At 45.4% G+C, this 19,642-nt stretch overlaps 1 protein-coding gene across 2 annotated transcripts in view; it reads right to left on the bottom strand.

The window, feature by feature from the left end:
- The window catches only part of LOC132139748 (netrin receptor UNC5D-like), a 209,187-nt gene that overhangs the window by 74,592 nt on the left and 114,953 nt on the right, over nucleotides 1-19,642 (bottom strand). For both annotated transcript variants that reach the window (XM_059548344.1, XM_059548343.1), the window contains exon 2: nucleotides 334-549. In XM_059548344.1, coding sequence (XP_059404327.1) covers nucleotides 334-549 — 216 coding nt within the window. The remainder of the gene's footprint in view (nucleotides 1-333; nucleotides 550-19,642) is intronic.

Genomic DNA, 19,642 nt, shown 5'->3' on the forward strand with positions numbered 1-19,642 from the left:
CAGACTAACTGGGAAATAACCAGCTGTAGTGTGAAGATAAATTCTGAAGGAATTTATGGAATAAAATTCTAAGACTACATAAGAGTGAATACATTTGAAAAAACATACCAAATAACCAATTAAATGTCCTTTTATCATATATATTCCTGGCTTTTTTAGAACAAAAAATCTAGATGAGACAGAGGAAAAAGATCCATTAAGGAGCTAACAGATAAGAGATTTAAGTGTATTTAAACTACAGTTGAACCAATAGGCTTATATGGACATACATAAAATCTTTCTTTAAAAGAAATGATTAGGTGGACGGCAGCAGCAAGATCATATGTGTCTTACCAGTGTTATGGTCTATGTACTCATTTGAGGTATGTTGGTTCTGATGGACCCATTCCCCATTACATTTGAAGAAGATCTGCAGGGCAGGAGTGGCACGGCAGCGAAGCTTGATAGGATTGTTTTTGATTATGTAAGCATCCTCAGGCTCTTGCAGGAAGTGAGGTAATGTCCCACCAACAGATGACAGCGAATCGGCAAGGGTATCACTGACGGCTCCTGTGAAATCAATTAACATGTAAGAATTGAGCACAGTTTTCTAGCACATTAATTCTGATTTTAAACTAAAAAAAATCGTAATTTTATGCCCATTGTTGGATCCTTGAACATCCCAGACACAAAATTTGCATGTGTGCCTTTGTGCTTAATTTAATTTTATTTTTTTTATGAAAAATAATATCACAAACTTATCTGAATGTGATCTGCATTGAATACAGCTTCAGGTTTGTAAATATGCTGCTTTTCCTCTGGGAATGTTCTAACCTTCCCAACTGTGTGACAAAGAGACTATTTCACTAAAACAATTCAAACCATTTTCTACTTTAAAAATGCATTAGCTTTCCCTGAGTGCTTTTGTGATGAAAAGAATAAAATTATTTGCGATGGAAAAGAGTGCGACTGATTGCTTTGTGTTTGACTGATGAGCTAAAATGCATATCAGTGCAGAAGAAAGTGAGAATGCTCTTCCTTGGGCAGAGTGTCACACTTTTTAAAGAATAAAATAGCAGACACACCAATAGAGATGGAGAAGAGACATAAGACAGGGGTGTTAAGGATGGAAGGAAATTAGAAAGATTTTATTTGGAGATAATTACTTGAAAGCCATTTTAATAATTGTAATTGCCTATACCATCTTTGACACTCTAAAATAAAACTCTCAACCCATTAGAGCCCAGCCATTTATAGTGGGGATGCTCCAGTCTGGATTTTTGCACCTGATACTGAGTACAGATTTCTTGTCATGGGGATTGGCTGATGCCAATGCCGATTCTGATGCTTCGAGCCAGAGATGGGCACTCAAGATAGTAACTCGGACTCGAGTCGCATTTATACAGACTTGACTCGACTCGAGGAAAATTTTAAAAGCAAACTGAGTCTTTTATCCTTAAATACTTACATAACTGATATTAAAAAGTCGCACCACATGGCACCATTTTAAGCTAACAGCATGTCAAAACAGTGAAGAGGATCACATAATAAGCACTCAGGGTTGTTTATGGTAAATTTCATTCAGCGATATATCTTCTATTATTTTTATCAAAAACCAAATGCGCTTTATTCAAGCCCTTTGTCTGTATACAATTTGTATAGTGTCCCAACTTTTTTGGAATCACGTTTGTAAATGCATTCTGATTATTTGCAGGTGGGTCATCGGTGGATAAAATAATCATAATTGATGCAAATATTAACTAAATAAAAAAAAACATGTTTTTTCATCAGGCAGATGATATTGTGTGTGTGTGTGTGTTTGCCTGATCAGTTGCAGTAACAGAAACGGTGACATTCCAGATAAAGTTTGAAAGGAGTAAAGCCTGTGTTAATGCTACTGAGTAGGCTAATATGGCCAAAGAAGATACTTTGTTTTACAAATAAATGTTTTTTACAAGCAGCCCATGATCAGCGTATTATGTTACTGTTATCCCTTACGGCTCTGACAAGGTTTTGTCTTGTCCTACACACTGTGACAACTCACAAATTACTATTTTTAGCCAAGCAGCACGGACAGTTGCTTCAAAACCATGCTGTGGCTGGCCGGAATTAAACACAAACACAGACTATACTGACTAGAGTGACTGCGATCAGCTTTGGTTCCCTTGGAGCCGTAACGTGCCGCAGACATGTGCAGTGAGACGCAGACCAGCTCTTATGTCACTGAATCTGCTGTTATAATTAACCGTCCATTCAACCAGGGTGCGATTTGTGAAAAAAACAGAGGGGGGTTTGTTTTGAAACATTTAATTTGTGACGTCAAGCGCTAATTAGCATATTTATGACGTAAGTGTGTCGTATTATATTGCCTCCCTATTCTCACATACTGCATTTAATTCAGCCATTTAATTTAATTCTCAATAAAACTGTTTTTATTACTATATTTTAATGTTTCTGTTGTCAGACAACAGAATGAATATTATAATGACTGAAACGCGGTCCATGAAGACTACATAACCAGCTCTCAAACATTAATCTGCACTAATGAAATCAAATACACATACGATAAAGTCAGTGGTTGTGCTGTGACTGATGTCGGCTAACTTGCTTGTAAAATAGAAGGAACAGAGTATCTTTTTTTTTACTGAAAGTGCTGCTTTTCTCTGTGCTAGCTGAAACAGCAGATGCAGAGAGAGAGGCTCACGCTGGGAAAGAGAGACCGCGTTCGTGCGGCAGCACCAGAGAGTCTAATGATTGTCCAAGAAGTCGCTAGATTTGTCGCTAGTCGCTTTTTTTGGAAAAAAAAAAAAATGGTAAAGCTAAAAATGGGCTTTACTTGTCTCAATTGAGTTCCAATGGGGTCGCTGTGTCCAGGCAACACTGCCCAGCAGACCGGCTTCAACCGTTTCGCAAGTGTTGATAGGCTATTACTCGTAAGGTGTAACCAATCAGATAGCGCCGTGGGCGGGACATTGAGCAAGCCTGCAGAGTGGTGAATACAGAGAGACTGCGGGCAGAGCCAGCCAAAGTAGCTTATTTTAAAATAAAATTGACTTTAATCAAAACCACGGATCCGTGATTAGTGGCAAGACGGATCACAAAACTTGTGTAGTAGCACTGATCACTTTGAGGGGGGGGTAAATTTATCCCCATCGGGGATAAAAAATTATAAAGCAGAGGCAGGGATACATTGACCAGAAAAGGGGAAATCCCACGCACTTTTGTGTCAGCACTCTTTGAGAGTTACATGAGCGACAGGGAGGTGTTTCGTCTGTCAGGGATTACATCACTCTTAACACCTGACATGGCCATAATGGTGGACAAAGGATTCTTGGTGGATGACCTTGTACCTGGGCCTGTTCATCGTCCTGCCTTCCTTTCTAAGAGGGCCCAAATGTCAGAGGCGGATGTTCTGAAGACACAGTCCATTGCCCGTTTGAGGGTGCACATTGAAAGGTTAATCAGAAGAGTAAAAGAGAATAAACTGTTTGATACCACTAACCCTCTCTCCATTGCAGGGAGCATAAACCAAATCTTCACAGTCGCTTGTCTCCTCTCAAACTACCAGAATGGACCTCTGGTCAAGAAATGGAGATTATGAAATGAGATACTGTAACTGTAGCCATATCTTCTCCCAAAGAGATCGATATTAACTATTTTTGTGTTCAATATACAATATTCATAAAAATAACATTATCACTTTGTAAATTGTCTCTGATATAATTTGTAAACATTTTTATAAATTGTGAGAACTGGAAGGTGCAACAATAAAAAAACACCTAAAAATCACAGGCATCGGTCATGTAATAATTTGCACTTTACAGTTGTTAAAGAGGCAGTTGTAGTGCCAGAGACGTCTACCTTCTCTTGAGTACAATGGTAATAAATGACTGGTCTTTTTCTTGGGGTGCAGTGTCAAAATACATTTATTGTGCTTAATCATAAAAATTATGTTTAATTTTCACATTTAATGGTTACACAGAAGAACATACAAAACTTAACTGGAAACACTATTAACACCTACTTCTGAAGCATTAGACATTTCTGTATGTAGACAGAGAAATAAAACCTGTCTACTTTTTCTTTGATTGTATCCAAAACATCACTGTCTCTGTAAACTATTTGGATGAGCATGTCTTCCTCGGCTGAAACTACAAAATCACACCAATCCATTCCCGTAATTAGCATCTGCCCCTGTATTTGCCAGTAGTAAGCATGTTTTTTTTAGCTCTAATTTGCCTGACTCCATTTTCAGATATGGGCAGTCAACGTAGCTTTTAACATTCGGGCATTTCATCTCAATCAGCCCAAACGGACATGGCTCTGAAGGGTCAAAGATTATCCCGTCTGGAGATGCCCCCAGCCAAGGAGCATCAGGGTGAATGACCAAACTACAGGGGAAGTGGTTGACCCTTTTTATTCGACAAAAATCACAAATAGCATCTGCCTCTAATTCGAGCCCCCTCTTCATAGCCGTTGTCTGACAGGTCCCTTGCAGTATCCGGTTAGCTAGACCTTCTTCTGTCTTCTCTTTAACCTGGCAGATCTCTCTGAATTGTGAGGCAGTCAGTCTATGTCTCCTTAGCTGATTCCATTCAGTACACAAACTTTGGTCTCTAGTAGCACGTTCATATTGGTGTGCCATGTCCCAGGTGACCTCCAGACTCCTAAGGTGAAGCTGTTGTGGTTCAGTGCAGACAAACATGCAACTAGATGGCTGTAGGTGGTAATTCTGAAGAGGCACAGATGGTTGTGGTGGGGCAGCATGGGATGACGGGAATCGAATCTTTCAGTACCACCTGCATAAGTAAAATGTCATATTAAATACTTACTTATCATAGCTTGTTCACTGTTTAATCATTTGTTTAGGACATAATCTTGTTATATATATATATATATAAACAGTCCAAATGAATAAGAATACATTTTACCTGCAGGGGACCAGCTAGGGAAACTTACCTGCCTACAATAACGGTTTTCATTAGATTCGAGTTATATTAAACATGAATAACCTTAGCCAAGTCCCCAGGAACATCAGGAACACCGGGTTATAGTAAGTAACAAGCTTATAACATGAACAAGCATACAGTAACTCGAATGGGGACCAGCAAAGTCAACTCACCTGCCAATTTTAGCCTCTCTTTTCATTACCTACTCATTTAAGAGTTATAAATTAATAAACATGAATTACCTTTGCTAAATCCCCAGGAACATCAGTAACACCGGGCTATTAAAGTAACAAGCCTATAACTCTCACGGCCGGGATCCAATGAGGCACGGAGATAGAACCAATTGCGAGTAAGTCTTTTATTAAGGGGTAATCCAAAAAGCATAAACAGTCCAGGCAGGGGTCAATAGGAAACATCCATCCAAAACATAAATTAAACAAGAAGACAAAGCAAGGGCACGAACTGACGGACATGAATAAACAACGACTCCATGACACATACTAAGACAGACCAGGTTATATACACAAGGAGAGACAAAAGCTAATGGGAAACTGACAGGTTGTGATGATAGGTCATTAGTGACAGCTGGGTGCAATAATTAAACAGGGACGTGAGGAATGTGATTAATGAAGTGAAAGACACAGTGGGAAAAGAGGACATCTAGTGGACACCCAGGGAACACAACCCAGACACTGTGACAATAACTGCTGTTTTATCAATTCTAACTTCACCATACACTCAAACGGTGAGGTTTCTCTGCTTTCCTCATGGACCTGTAGCACAACACCCTGACAGTGACTTCACCTGTGCCCTGAACTTTATTACAAACTGAGAGGAGAGCAAGTTAATACAACTGATATTACAATTATCACAAAAAATTACGAACAGTCTGCATTTAAAACTAAGAAATACAAACTTCTATACTACTAACGTTACATTAAAAACTAGCGTTGCCACTAAGGTGCTATCTGCCGGCACACCACATTAGACTAAAATAACGTACTTACCTTCGTAGTTGAGCAGATAATTCGATATGTAAAGTTTAAAGCCCTTGTCCCTCTTGCTTGTCGGAGCAGGGGGCCAGGCATTAACAATGCGATGAACATCGCTGACGCTTATTCTCGGAAGATCCTGGAGACAACTTTCGGCGATGCGCAAGTAAACCGGAAACAGATATGCCGACTTCTGGCGACAGTGGAAGTTCATTACTACGTTTGTGCACAGAGGCTATTGGAAGTACAGTTCCCTATGAGTAGTCTGGTCCTTCCTTTTACCAGCAAAAATCTCCCACATCCGTTGCACACATTTCAGTGATGAATAGAAGGAATAACCTTTAATGACTCTAGATTCATCTGCCATCTGTTGCTGTGAAGAGAGCCTAAACCAAACTGCCTTTCAATACATTAAGCATGAAACAGACAGCATCATACTAAACTTCAGCAAAAAAAATAATAAGATGAAAAAACAATCAAGTCTAGAAAACATTTCAAAAAATGTAAAAGTCATTAGCAGCAACTATGCGAGAAAGACTAGACAGATACATATAGGAAATATTATAAGAAAGTAAATGGAACACAAGGTGAAGGTTAAAGCCAATTCTTATCAGTATGGTTATGTTTTTGACCTCTTGCTCTGTCATCTAAATGCAAACCTGTATTGATCTGTACAAAACTAATACTAACAATATATTAGTACAGCAGAACGGCTTACAAAAGCCCTTTTACATTATGGGCCAATAGGTGAATGTGCGAGATAACTTTGTACTTTGAATTTGTCAGCATATATTTGTCATGGTTCATGAATGCACTGTTTCCTGCTCGTCTCATTTTACGTCATGTTGATTGTTTCATGTGCATGTTACCAGCTGCAGCTCATTCCACCAGCCCATTCAATGCCTTGTCTTTCGTCTCTTGTTTTTCAGATTTTGTTTGAGGTCCTCTGTGATTCTTGTCTGTGTCCCATCTGCTCAGCTACTCCTTGTGTCTTATTCCTGTTCGGTCGTTGTGGATATACCATTCATCTCACGGATCCCTCATCATCACCCATCTGCGCAATCAATCACCTTCTCACCAGTCTCACCATACATCTCAAATAAAGGATTGTTTACTTGCAACTTGCTTCCTGTCCTTTATGCGATCGTGACAGAATGATTTGACCACCCATGGAAGCAGCGAGTAACCCATCTTCGGCATTGGAAGAGTTCCTCAGCGCCAGTGCTCGAAGGATGGACTCCCAGGAACGGAATCTTAATGACACTGGTCGCGCTGTCCAGGCTTTGGTGGCGCAGGTGTCCGAGCTCACCCAGCAATTACAGGTTCTGCGAGCCCCCGCTGCGCCGTTCACATCATCCGTTCCTCCCACACCATCGGAGACCCCCTCCCAGCTGGAACCACGCCTTCCAGTTCCCGAAACCTACTCTGGTGAGCCTAATTTCTGTAGAGCTTTCCTAACCCGATGCGCTATGCACTTCTCTCTTCAACCCAGGACCTTCTCCAACGAACAAGCCAAGGCGGCGTTTGTATTGACGCTGCTCACTGGGAGGGCGGCATTATGGGGAATGGCGGTGTGGGAGAATCAAGATCCATGCTGCGCCTCGTTCCAGACACTCGCCGCCGAGATGAAGCAAGTGTTCAATCGGGCCATCGCCGGGAGAGAGGCGGCTAGGAGGCTAGGAGAGGGATCAGTATCGGCTTTCTCTATCGAGTTCTGCACCCTGGTGGTGGAGTGTCAATGGAACGAGGAGGCGCAGTGGGACATGTTCCTGCATGGGCTGGCTGACCACGTCCAGAGGGAGATCTACACCCTGGACCTTCCGACCTCACTCAATGGACTCATTGAGCTGGCACTAAGGGTAGATGCACGACTGACACGAGTGGAACGACGTAACCTACCCAATCCCACACCAAGAGCTCCTACGGATGCCCGGGTCAGCGGCGGGGACGCAGCCAGCCCCTCCTACGATCACGAGCCCATGCAGGTAGGGCGAGCTCTGCTTTCCTGGGAGGAGAAGGAGAGGCGGAGATCCCTGGGCCTGTGACTCTACTGCGGTGGGACCGGTCATCACGCCTACATCTGTCTGGTAAAAGGCCAAGCCCGGTAGTAAGTATGAGGCTACTATCGGGTGGGATCTCCGCCGAGAAGACCTCATCATCATCTACGCTCCTCCCGGTAAGACTAAGATGGTCAGCACAATTTCACGACTGTCAAGCACTTCTGGACTACGGGGCTAAAGGTAATTTCATGGCCCATTCTTGCACGCAAACTTCAAATTCCCCTCAGACCCCTCACTCACCAGATCACGGTTCACGCCCTCAATGGACAAAGACTGCCGGTCATCTCACTCATCACTGAAAACATTACCCTCATCACATCAGGCAACCACTCAGAAATCATCTCATTCTTCATACTAGACTCTCCCCTTGCACCCATAGTTCTTGGTCAACCCTAGCTCCTCCGTCACAACCCCAAAGTGGACTGGCAACTGCATTCCATCCTGGCCTGGAGTAACAAATGTCATGAGTCTTGTCTAGTGTCTGCTTGTCCGTCTGTTTCTATGTCTATGTTTCAGGAGGTAGCAGTGGATTTGTCTAACGTGCCCGCGGAGTACCTCCACCTGAAGGAAGTGTTCAGTAAGTCTCGTGCTGCTTCTCTCCCTCCGCATCGTTCCAATGACTGTGCCATAGATTCACTGTCAGGTAAGTCTCCGCCCAAAGGCAAATTACATTCACTTTCTGTCCCAGAAAGGGAGGCTATGGAGAAATATATTTCTGATTCTCTAGCTTCGGGGTTCATCCACCCTTCCTCTTCTCCAGCGGGGGCGGGGTTCTTTTTTTGTGGGGAAGAAAGACTGGTCGCTGCGACCTTGTATTGATTACCGGGGACTGAACAACATAACGATAAAGAATACATACCCTTTGCCGTTGATGTCTTCAGCCTTCGAGAGGTTGCAGGGAGCATCGATCTTCACGAAATTGGACTTACGTAATGCTTATCATTTGGTCCGTATAAGGGAGGGGGATGAATGGAAGACTGCTTTTAACACCCTCAGGGGGCACTTTGAATACTTGGTCATGTCCAACTGTCCAACTCCCCAGTGGTCTTCCAGGCATTCGTCAACGACGTGCTGCGAGATATGATCGATCAATTCATATATGTCTACCTGGACGACATATTGATTTTTTCCTCTTCTCTCCAGGAACATGTGCAGCACGTTCGACGAGTGCTTCAGAGGTTGCTAGAGAATGGGCTTTTTGTCAAGGTGGAGAAATTCGCTTTTCATGCACAGTCTGTTCCGTTTCTTGGATATATTGTGTCGACTGAGGGAATACGCATGGATCCCGAGAAAGTTAAGGCTGGGGTAGAGTGGCCAAGTCCAGATTCCCGTAAGGCCCTACAGAGGTTTCTGGGGTTCGCCAACTTCTACCGGCATTTTATTCGCAACTTCAGTCAACTAGCCGCACCTCTGACCGCCTTGACCTCCCCCAGAACTACGTTCAGGTGGTCAGACACAGCCGAGGCTGTGTTTGCCAAACTGAAGGGCTGCTTCGTTTCGGCCCCTATCTTAATCACCCCTGATCCATCATGTAAGTTTGTGGTGGAGGTCGATGCGTCGGAGGTGGGGGTAGTTGCGATGTTATCCCAACGTTCTCCCTCAGACGACAAGATGCACCCGTGCGCATTTTTTCCATATCGATTATCCCCTGCCGAACGTAATTACGTAATTTTGTTTTTGCTTGCTCGGTTTGTGCCACTGGTAAGACTTCCAATCGACACCCTGATGGGTTACTTCAACCGCTGCCGGTCCCTTCGAGACCCTGGTCCCATATCGCACTAGATTTTATTACCGCCCTCCCAGGGCAACACGGTAGTTTTGACCGTGGTGGACCAGTTCTCGAAGGCAGCCCACTTTATTCCCTTGCACAAATTCCCCTTAGCCAAGGAGACAGCGTTGACCGTCGTAGATCACGTCTTTCGATTACATGGCCTCCCAACAGACGTGGTTTCTGACAGGGGACCCCAATTTGTGTCCAAATTTCGGTGTGAAATCTGTAGATTACTGGGAGCGACTGTAAGTCTGTCCTCAGGGTTTCATACCCAGAGCAATGGTCAAACCGAGAGAGCCAACCAAGATTTGGAAAGGGTGTTGCGATGTTTGGTCTCCAAGAATCCTTCCTCCTGGAGCCAACAACTGTCGATGGTGGAGTACGCCCACAATACATTACCTATATCAGGTACGGGCCTATCTCCGTTTCAGTGTAGTGTAGGATACCAGCCACCCATTTTTCCCAGTCTGGAATACGAAGTCGCGGTCCCCTCCGTTCACGCCTTTGTCCAGAGGTGTCACCGCACTTGGACTAGAGCCCGCGAGACTCTACTCCAAGTGGGGGCGCACCAAGGCTAAAGCCGACCTTTCATGTAACTAAAATAAAGCCTGTATTTCATTCTTCGATTAATCCGCCTGCCCCGGTACCCAGTGTCCTTTATGTACCCTTTTGTCATTTGTATGGGATAATGACATGAGGATGGGCAAATAATGTATAATTAACTTTTCTTACAGTTAATCTTCTAGGATTTAATCCACATCAACACAAATAGCAAGACAACAATACAGCTGACCATCATAAAACAACCCAATTATAAACACCTTTCCATGTGGAAATTTAATGAGTTACGGTAATGAAGTATAAAAGAATGAGAGTGTGTAGAGGTTAATTGACCCATCCATGTACAAGTTTAACTGGGTATGAGTTCACAATGATTCCCAGAGTGCTAATTGTTGGCCTTATCCTTTTAGCAGTGCCTGCACACTTACTGCAATAAAAGGTAATAGATAATTTGAACAATTCATGCTCTATAAAAACAGCAGAGCCAATTCTTGCTGCTCCTCCTATGACAGATGAGCATAAAGACAAGTCCTAATGACTCTAACAAGCAAGCCACCAATAAGTCATTCATTTTCTCATTATGCTAATTAATTTTAAAGGGGTCATATTATGTTGCTAAAAAGAACATTATTTTGTGTATTTGGTGTAATGAAATGTGTTTATACTGTTTAAGGGCCAAAACCACATTATTTTCCACATACTGTACATTATTGTTTCTCTTCTATGCCCCACCTTTCTGAAACATGTACATTTTTACAAAGCTCATCGGTCTGAAAGGCCAGCTATGCAGAGCTTTCTAATTGGCCGAATACCTCAAGCGTATGACGGAATTGTTACGCCCCTTAACATACCATTATGCCGTGCCCAGATGTTCTAACAAATAATGCTACCTATCAGATTATGCTACCAACACTGCATTTATCCTACTGTAAGGGTAGGTTTAAGGTTGGGGTAGGTCAGCGGTTCTTAATTCCAGTCCTCGCACCCCCCCTGCACTGCACATTTTGTATGTTTCTCTTATCGCTTCAGACATTTGTTCTATTCAAACGTAAGTGCCCTGCGAAGTGGACATCACAGGATATTCTACCTTGATTCCAGTTCACAGCGAACGTATATGTTCCATTCAAAGTGCATTTGAAGTGTGCAAGACGTGAATTTAAATTGTATTTATTTACAGAGATATAAGATGTCACACTTGTCCATTTGTGAAGACGTTGCGCAACACAAATCCATGAATGAATGTTCCGAAGTGAGGTAAACTATGGAGTCAATATAATGCTGCATACACATGCCAAAAAAAATGCAAATTAAAGTAGTGAGAAAAATAAATGTGCTTTTTGCAAACAAAAATAAAGAATTGCAAAACATAAATGAAACAGTGATACATATGCAATTCATATTTTCAATGGCCATATCTACTAATTTATTTGCAATGCTGCTATTATTTTGCGTTTCAGTCTAGTTTGAGCTTTCGATACCATTTTCCCTTTGCGCTTCACGTTTCTGCGAGTCTCATTTTACTGGCACCGTTTTCACGTGGGGGTGGAGTCAAGGGACAGGGGCGTGTACAACATGCCAACATCGCCCCGAGACGCTGCTCACTGATCTAGGTTCATGATGAGCAGAGGCTTGTGAGTGGATCGGTTTCCTCTATTTTCATTTTTAATCTGCAGCCTTGCCTGTACACTCTTAAAAATAAAGGTGCTTCACCATGCCACAGAAGAACCTTTTGATCTAAATTGTTCCATAAAGAACCTTTAACATCTGAAGATCCTTTCTGTTAGACAAAAGGTTCTTTGTGGTGAAAGAAGGTTCCTCAGATTACAAAAAGGTAAGAAAGAGATGGTTCTTTAAAGAAACTTTAACTAAATGGTTCTTTGTCGAACCAACAATGGTTCTTCTATGGTATCACTTGAAGAACCTTTTGAAGCTCCTTTATTTTTAAGAGTGAACCTAGCGATTTTTAGAATTTAAGAAAGAGATTACTTAATTATTCTTTCTGAATAACTCTTCCTTATCCTCCATGACACAATTAAGGTTGTATATATTTATAGCATTTTGGAACCAAACTCTTTATATATATACAGGTACTGGTCATATAATAAGAATATCATCAAAAAGTTGATTTCTGAATTTGGGATTTTCCTTAGTTGTCAGTTAATCATCAAAATTAAAAGAAATAAACATTTGAAATATATTAGTCTGTGTGTAATGAATGAATATAATATAAAAGTTTTACATTTTGAATGGAATTAGTGAAATAAATCAACTTTTTGGTGATATTCTAATTATATGACCAGCACCTGTATATAAATTATATATAGAGATTATCATCTAAATCGCTCGTGATGTTTCCTTGAATGCATTTAAGGCCTGTGTTTTAAAAACAAGTAATTTAAAACCATTAAGTAATCATTAAGCGCAATAAGCAGTCATTTTTGTATATAAGCGCACTGTCTGAGAGATGTCTAAATGCATACACCTAAAAAAAGTGCAGGAAAAGATATTATATTTTTGAGGTCGGATGATTTTTGGCATTTTTAAATGAATCCTCTTATCAACCATTACAGCGTACAAAATAGGGCTGAAACGATTCCTCAAGTAACGTACTCATTTACTAACGTAACCTCGGTTCTCTCTAGAAGAGGGAAAGAGTACTGCATCTTAGCTAAGACGCTACGGGGAAAAGTCTCTTTTCACGAAATACTCAAGCAAAAAATTGTCCTTAATTTTGAATTGTTGTAAAGCGCATTTGCAGCAGCACGCAGCCATAGGCAAGACGGCTCGCTCGCTCATTGGCTGCTCTGCGGCAACTGCACAAGCCTATCGAGCGCAGGCTGATGCAACATCAGACCAAGCTTCGCGCCCTCCATGCCACTTCCCCACGAAACAGGTGTTGCCTAGCCCTATAAAGGGAGCTCGAAAAGGCTGACTCACCTGATTTATTTCATCGCCGAAGCGAACCAGAGTGAATCGTGCGCACGGCAGAGAACGCAGTACTCGTTCCCTCTTCTAGAGAGAACCGACGTTACGTTGGTAAACGAGTACGTTCTCTTACGAGAGTTCTCTCGTACTGCGTCTTAGCTAAGACGCTACGGGAACCCCATGTAAAGCGCCGTGCGAGCAGGGATCACACACCAATAAACCTGGAAGCAATGCCCAGGATTTACAGTGCACAGTCACCTGAGGGACTCACAGAGAGTCCAGAACAGGAGGGGGGGGGGGACCCTCCATCCCATATCTAGCAGCGTCCGTAGGCGCGGCAATATGAGATCACACAGTCAAGGCAAGGCCTGACCCATGTGGTAACGCGGGTCTTACGCAATACTGCCCATATAACAGTCGGCAGCGCATAGCGCTTGCGATCTCAGAGTTCCAATCAGGGCCCTGATTCGGCTATACCGACAGCAGCCCTGCTTGCAGGGCGGGAACCTCCAGGTTATAGAACCTGATAAATGTAGACGGCGAGGCCCATCCTGCTGCCATACATATATCCTGTAAGGAGATCCCACTAGACCACGCCCACGACGAGGCGACACCTCTTGTGGAGTGTGCTCTGACGCCCAGTGGGCACTGAAGGCCCCTGGAAGCGTAAGCTAACGCTATGGCGTCAACTATCCATCTGGACAGGCTCTGTCTCGAAACAGCCATTCCCTTGGAATGTCCACTGAACGAGACAAACAGCTGCTCAGTCTGTCTAAAGACAGCGGAGCGAGACACATAAGCTCTTAAAGCCCTAACGGGGCAAAGGAGACTCGAGTCTCCATCCTCTCCTGACACCGAAAGGGCAGACAGGGAAATAACCTGAGCCCGAAACGGCGTGTTGAGGGATTTTGGCACATAACCGTGCCTACGTTTGAGTATGACCCTTGAGTCATTAGGCCCAAACTCCAAGCACGTCGGGCTCACCGAGAGCGGATGACCAAATCGTCCCTTCCTATGGACTGACCGAGCGTTGTCTCAGAAAACGCTGCGATAGCCGCCACGTAAACTTTGAGCGTGGAGGGGGCTCTGCCCTTATCCAACAGCTCCTGTAGGAAGGAGAGAACCTCCGTCACCTCACAACTAAGGGGTGAACATCCCCGAGCTGTGCACCAGCTGGAGAACACCGACTACTTCGAGGCATACAGCCGTCGTGTCGACGGAGCTCTAGCCTGAGTGATGGTATTTAGCACTCCCACTGAGAGATCAGCGGGTAACCGTTGAGCGCCCACACATGGAGGGACCACAACTCCGGTTGAGGGTGCCAAATCGAGCCCCTGGCCTGCGAGAGGAGATCCCTCCTCAGCGGCACTGGCCACGGGGCAGTGTCTGCTAGCTGCATCAAATCTGGAAACCATGGTTGGTTCTTCCAAAGTGGTGCTACAAGCAGTACTGAGCATCTCGTTTCCCTCACCCGTTCTACCACCTGCGGAAGTAGGGAGACGGGGGGGAAAGCATAGAGCGGGCAGCACGGCCACCTCCGTGACAGCGCGCTGCCCGTTCTTGGAAAAGAACGCGGGGCAGTGAGCGTTTTCATGGGACGCGAAGAGGTCTACTTCCGCCCTGCCAAATCTCTCCCACAACAGCTGGACTGTCTGCGGGTGTAGAGACCATTCGCCCGTGGGGATGTTGCTTCTGGACAGCCTGTCTGGACCCAGATTCTGTAGCCCAGGCACATGAACTGCTCTCAGAGAGCGCAAGTAGCGCTGAGCCCAAACCAGGAGGCGTTCCGCCAACCTGTACAGGTTTCGGGACCTGAGACCGCCCTGGCGATTTATGTAGGACACCACAGACATGTTGTCCGAACGGACTAAGACGTGGTGGCCCTAGATTCGGGGACAAAAGCGCGTCAGCGCGTTCTCTACTGCCAGTATTTCCAGACAGTTGATATGTTGGAGCTTTTCCCGTTCTGCCCACAGGCCAAAGAATGGTCTGCCCTCGAGCAGTGCTCCCCATCCTGAAGTGGAGGTGTCCATCGACACCATTTTCACTTTCGAGGAAGTCCCCAGGCTTACACCTGATCGGTACCAGTCGTTCGCTGTCCAGGGTTTCAAGGCTGTAACACAGCTCTTATTGACCATGAGACGCAACTGACCGGACATCCACGCTCTGCGCGGTACTCGCACTTTCAGCCAGAACTGCAAGGGGCGCATGCAGAGCAGGCCCAACTGAAGAACTGGAGATGCTGAGGCCATGAGACCTAGCATCTTCTGAAATTCTCTGAGCGAGAATGTCGCGCCGCAGCGGAGAGAGCTCACTGCGCGCTGAATGCCCAACGCGCGCTGTGGCGGCAGCCGCGCCGTCATGGAGCGTGAGTCCAGAGCTATATCCAAAACCAGTATCGTCTAACTGGGGTTCAGCGAACCCTTCGTCCAGTTGACACTGAGACCAAGTTTCTCGAGGTGATCGAGTAAAATGGCCCTGTGCTCCACGAGCTCTGATCGTGACTGAGCCAGAATCAGCCAGTCGTCAAATTAGTTCAGCACTCGCATGCCTCTGAGTCTGATAGGAGCGAGCGCTGCGTCCATGCACTTCGTAAACGTACGAGGAGCCATGGACGAGCTGAACGGCAGGACTGTATACTTGTATGTCTGGCCCTCGAAGGCGAATCTCAAGTATCGCCTGAGACGTGACGCTATCTGTATTTGAAAATACGCGTCCTTCAGATCTATCGACATGAACCAGTCTCCTCTGCGAATATGCGCGAGGAGTCTCCTGGTTGTAAGCATTTTGAAACTGCGTTTCGCCAATGCTTTGTTCAGCTGTCTTAGATCCAGAATGGGTCTGAGACCCGCGTCTTTCTTGGGCACTAGAAAGTATTTGCTGTACAGCCCCCCTTCGCTTTGAGCTTGAGATACAGGCTCCACAGCCCCTCTGCTCAACAGTTTTGATATTTCGGCTTGAAGTAGGTGTGCTACTTCTGTTTTGACCGTAGTTTCGACGCGCACTAAAAAACGCGGAGGGCGTCGGAAAAACTGTAGCGAGTAGCCTCCCTTTATAATGTCTAGTACCCAATCCGAAACCCCTGGAAGCGCTGACCATGCGCCTGCATGAATGGCTAGGGGTTGGATGCGAAGCACGCTCTGTTGGCTGGGCAACGGCAGCGCTTCGATGTGCTGTAACATGGGCGTTAAGCCTGTGACATTTGAGGCGGGGAGCGCGCTGATCACAGCGGGCAGATCGCTCATCCTCGACCCCTCCACGGTGCTTAACCGAGTGAGGGAGGGCTGAGCGGGTCCCGTGGGACTCGTGCTGTGTGTGAGTAATTGTGGGCTGTAAGCGTGCACATTTACTGCTTTAGACTCGCCGTCTGCCTGGGCAGAACGAACGTGCACGGGTTTCGTTTTTACAGAAACCACATGACGTGTGTGACATAGTGTTTGTGGGCACTGAGGAGTGGGCACGTTTACTATGTAGTGCGCGCGATCGACTTTGAGTCGCTTTTATGGGCACGAGCCCTGTATGAAGGGCTGTGCTTATATGTGGAGATGGGCACTGAGCAGTGGGCATCGTCACTACATTTGTAGCACCATTGGCGACTCGTACACAGCGGAACTCGTACACCGGCGCTTCGATGAAGCAGCAGGAGGTGGGGGGTGTGGCTGAGAGCTTTGCGGGGCCGGTCTAGCACGACTCGCTGCAGAACCGGAGCGCTTGCCATGTCTGAGAGCGTCAGCCCTAGATGCCTCTCAGCCACCGTAGCGGAAGCCATAACTCGTCCCATGGCCTGTGCAGCGGATTTAGTAGCGAAGCACTCCTAAAATCCGCGAGACAGATAGCCTCAGGTCCCATCTGTAGTGCAGACGCAGCCTGCCCAGCAGCAGAAAGATTCGTGCGAGCAAAAATGATGTCATGCGGCAGGCTTTAGATGGCAACACCGCTTTCGTCCGCCGTCCAGCAGAGGGCGGGCAAAGGTGCGTCGCTATCGCCTGTTCCACCGGCGGAAGTGACTGGTAGTTCCTGTTTTTAGCATCATCCAGTGTGGAGAATGCTAGTGAGACAGACGAACGAGTTCGCGCTGAATATGGAGCTTTCTAAGCCGTCGCCACCTCTTCGTGAAGCTCAGGAAGAAATAAGGCGGGCTTTGAGTTCGGAGAAGTACGCTCATCCGAAAGGAAACTACCATCCAGCCGGGAACGAGAGGAGGGGCGCTGGTGCAGACCACTCGAGGCCGAGGCTCATCGTGGCCAGCGTTAGCACTCGCATCGGCTCCTTCTCAATGTCAGCTCGTTTGCTGGGCTTCTGACCAGAAGGCGCGAGATCCCCGGAGCTCGCCCAGCCCTCACTGCCCGAAGCTAGCAGAGAGCACGTGTCCTCTTCCCCCAACGCGGCCCTGAGATCGACTTCCTCGGAAGACGCGGTGGCAGAGAGCGGGCGCTGACCATCGGGAAGCGATGCAGGGGAGGCCAGTGAAGCAGGGCGAACCGGCGAGCTCAGTTGAGCTGGAGGCGGTTCCGGAATCCGCTGGAAACTGCACTTTTTACGGCGCCGCAGCACAGCGGAGAATGCAGGCTCAGAGAAAAAAGCCAAGCGAGTCCTCAGAGTCACCATTGGCAACAGCTCGCAGTGAGGGCATCTGCCATTAGCGAGCACGAGCGCTGCATGATCTTCACCCAGGCAGGAGACACAGATGACGTAACGGCCGCAAGAAGGCATCTTAAAAAAGACGCAAGCTCTTTTATGAGTGTGTGTCGCAGGGCGAACACACACACACGCATAAAGAACAGTTGGATATAATAGAATTGAAAGGATATGGGAGCCGGAACGCGCAGCAGGAACGGCAGTGGAAGGCGGCGTTGGCCAGCGGCTTCAGGAATAGCTCGTCCCGCTGAGATTCTATCTCACGGCGCTTGCTTCTTCTCATGATCCAACGATGCGTGAGCTTCGCTGAAGAGATGAAAAATCAGGTGAGTCAGCCTTTTCGAGCTCCCTTTATAGGGCTAGGCCACACCTGTTTCGGCGGGAAGTGGCATGGAGGGCGCGAAGCGAAGAACTCTCGTAAGAGAACTTGAGTAACTCGATTACAAAAAATGATTGCGGCAAATTCCTCTGCTTCGAAGCCTCTTTTAATTGATTTTAAATCTCAGGTCAGGTTCTTTCACAATGATTTTTTTAATGTGACAACGCATTTACGTCACCCACAAAGCGGAAGGAGACACAAGCGCTGCGTCCGAAATCGCATACTGCAAGGAGTCAGCAGTGTTTTGATTTGAGGGCGCGGGCAAACGTAAAGAGAACGTCGTGGCGTGTGTCCATTGCAAGATAGTATGGAAAGCCAAGTGGACCATAAAACGCGTGCTTTTCAACGCCGTATTAATTTTAAAACGCCGTTTTCATAACGCCGCCAGATGTTAAATAAGCGTCATTACGCGATAAGTTAACGCCAGACACCACCACGCATTAAAATAACGCCACACGCCGACAGATGTTAAGTTAACGCGACAGGCCACTTAAGATGCAGATTTATTTACTCATCTACATGGACATACCTCTCATGGCTACAAGGACTCTACGGCAAGTCAGAGCATCCAGTTTGCAAGAGCACGAAGATGGCAAAGATAGCCCTTACAATTTTACATATAGCTTTTGTCTCATAAAGTTATCACCCCAGGCACGAATGAGTGCAAATTTGGAAATGATTTTATTCAACAGTTAAATTAATAAGAAAGTGATATTATTATTTTATTATTATATTATATTTTGAGTAGGCTATAATTTCAATTTAATAAATCGTGGTGGCGTCTGGCGTTAACTTATCGCGTAATGACGCTTATTTAACGCCTGGCGGCGTTATGAAAACGCGTTTTAAAATAAATACGGCATTGAAAAGCACGCGTTTTATGGACCACTTGGCTTTCCATAAGATAGAGCTGGCATACCACAACTAGAGCACTTTGATTTCCGCGTTGCAGAAAACGCGGAGAGAATCCAGTCATAAAAACGGATTTTACAGTTTAACGCGGAATGGCACGGAATTTGCCAAATTTTGAATGAATTAATCAAAAATAGGTAAATTGCACTTACATCAAATCATGATATGGACTAATATCTGTAAATATTAAGCCGGAACAGTCTATTTAAATATGAATCCTGCATGTTCTGCATGTCTCTGTCAATGAATGGAGCAGAAGCGCGTCTTCCTTTATTACAGTCACTGAAGCGCGCGTGACGCTCGCTGTGATTTCAACGTCTGCTGTCTCACTAAATAAGATGTGAACACATGAACAGCATCTCCAGAACTGCTCTGAAAATCACTTCATGAGCATTTGACCGTTTAATTTGAGTAAAACTAGCGTCACATCACATACACAGAACTGTAAAGGTACGTCAACCCGTCAAAATAAAAGT

This window comes from Carassius carassius, chromosome 4 (genome assembly GCF_963082965.1).
Source record: "Carassius carassius chromosome 4, fCarCar2.1, whole genome shotgun sequence".
Taxonomy (NCBI): Eukaryota; Metazoa; Chordata; class Actinopteri; order Cypriniformes; family Cyprinidae; genus Carassius; species Carassius carassius.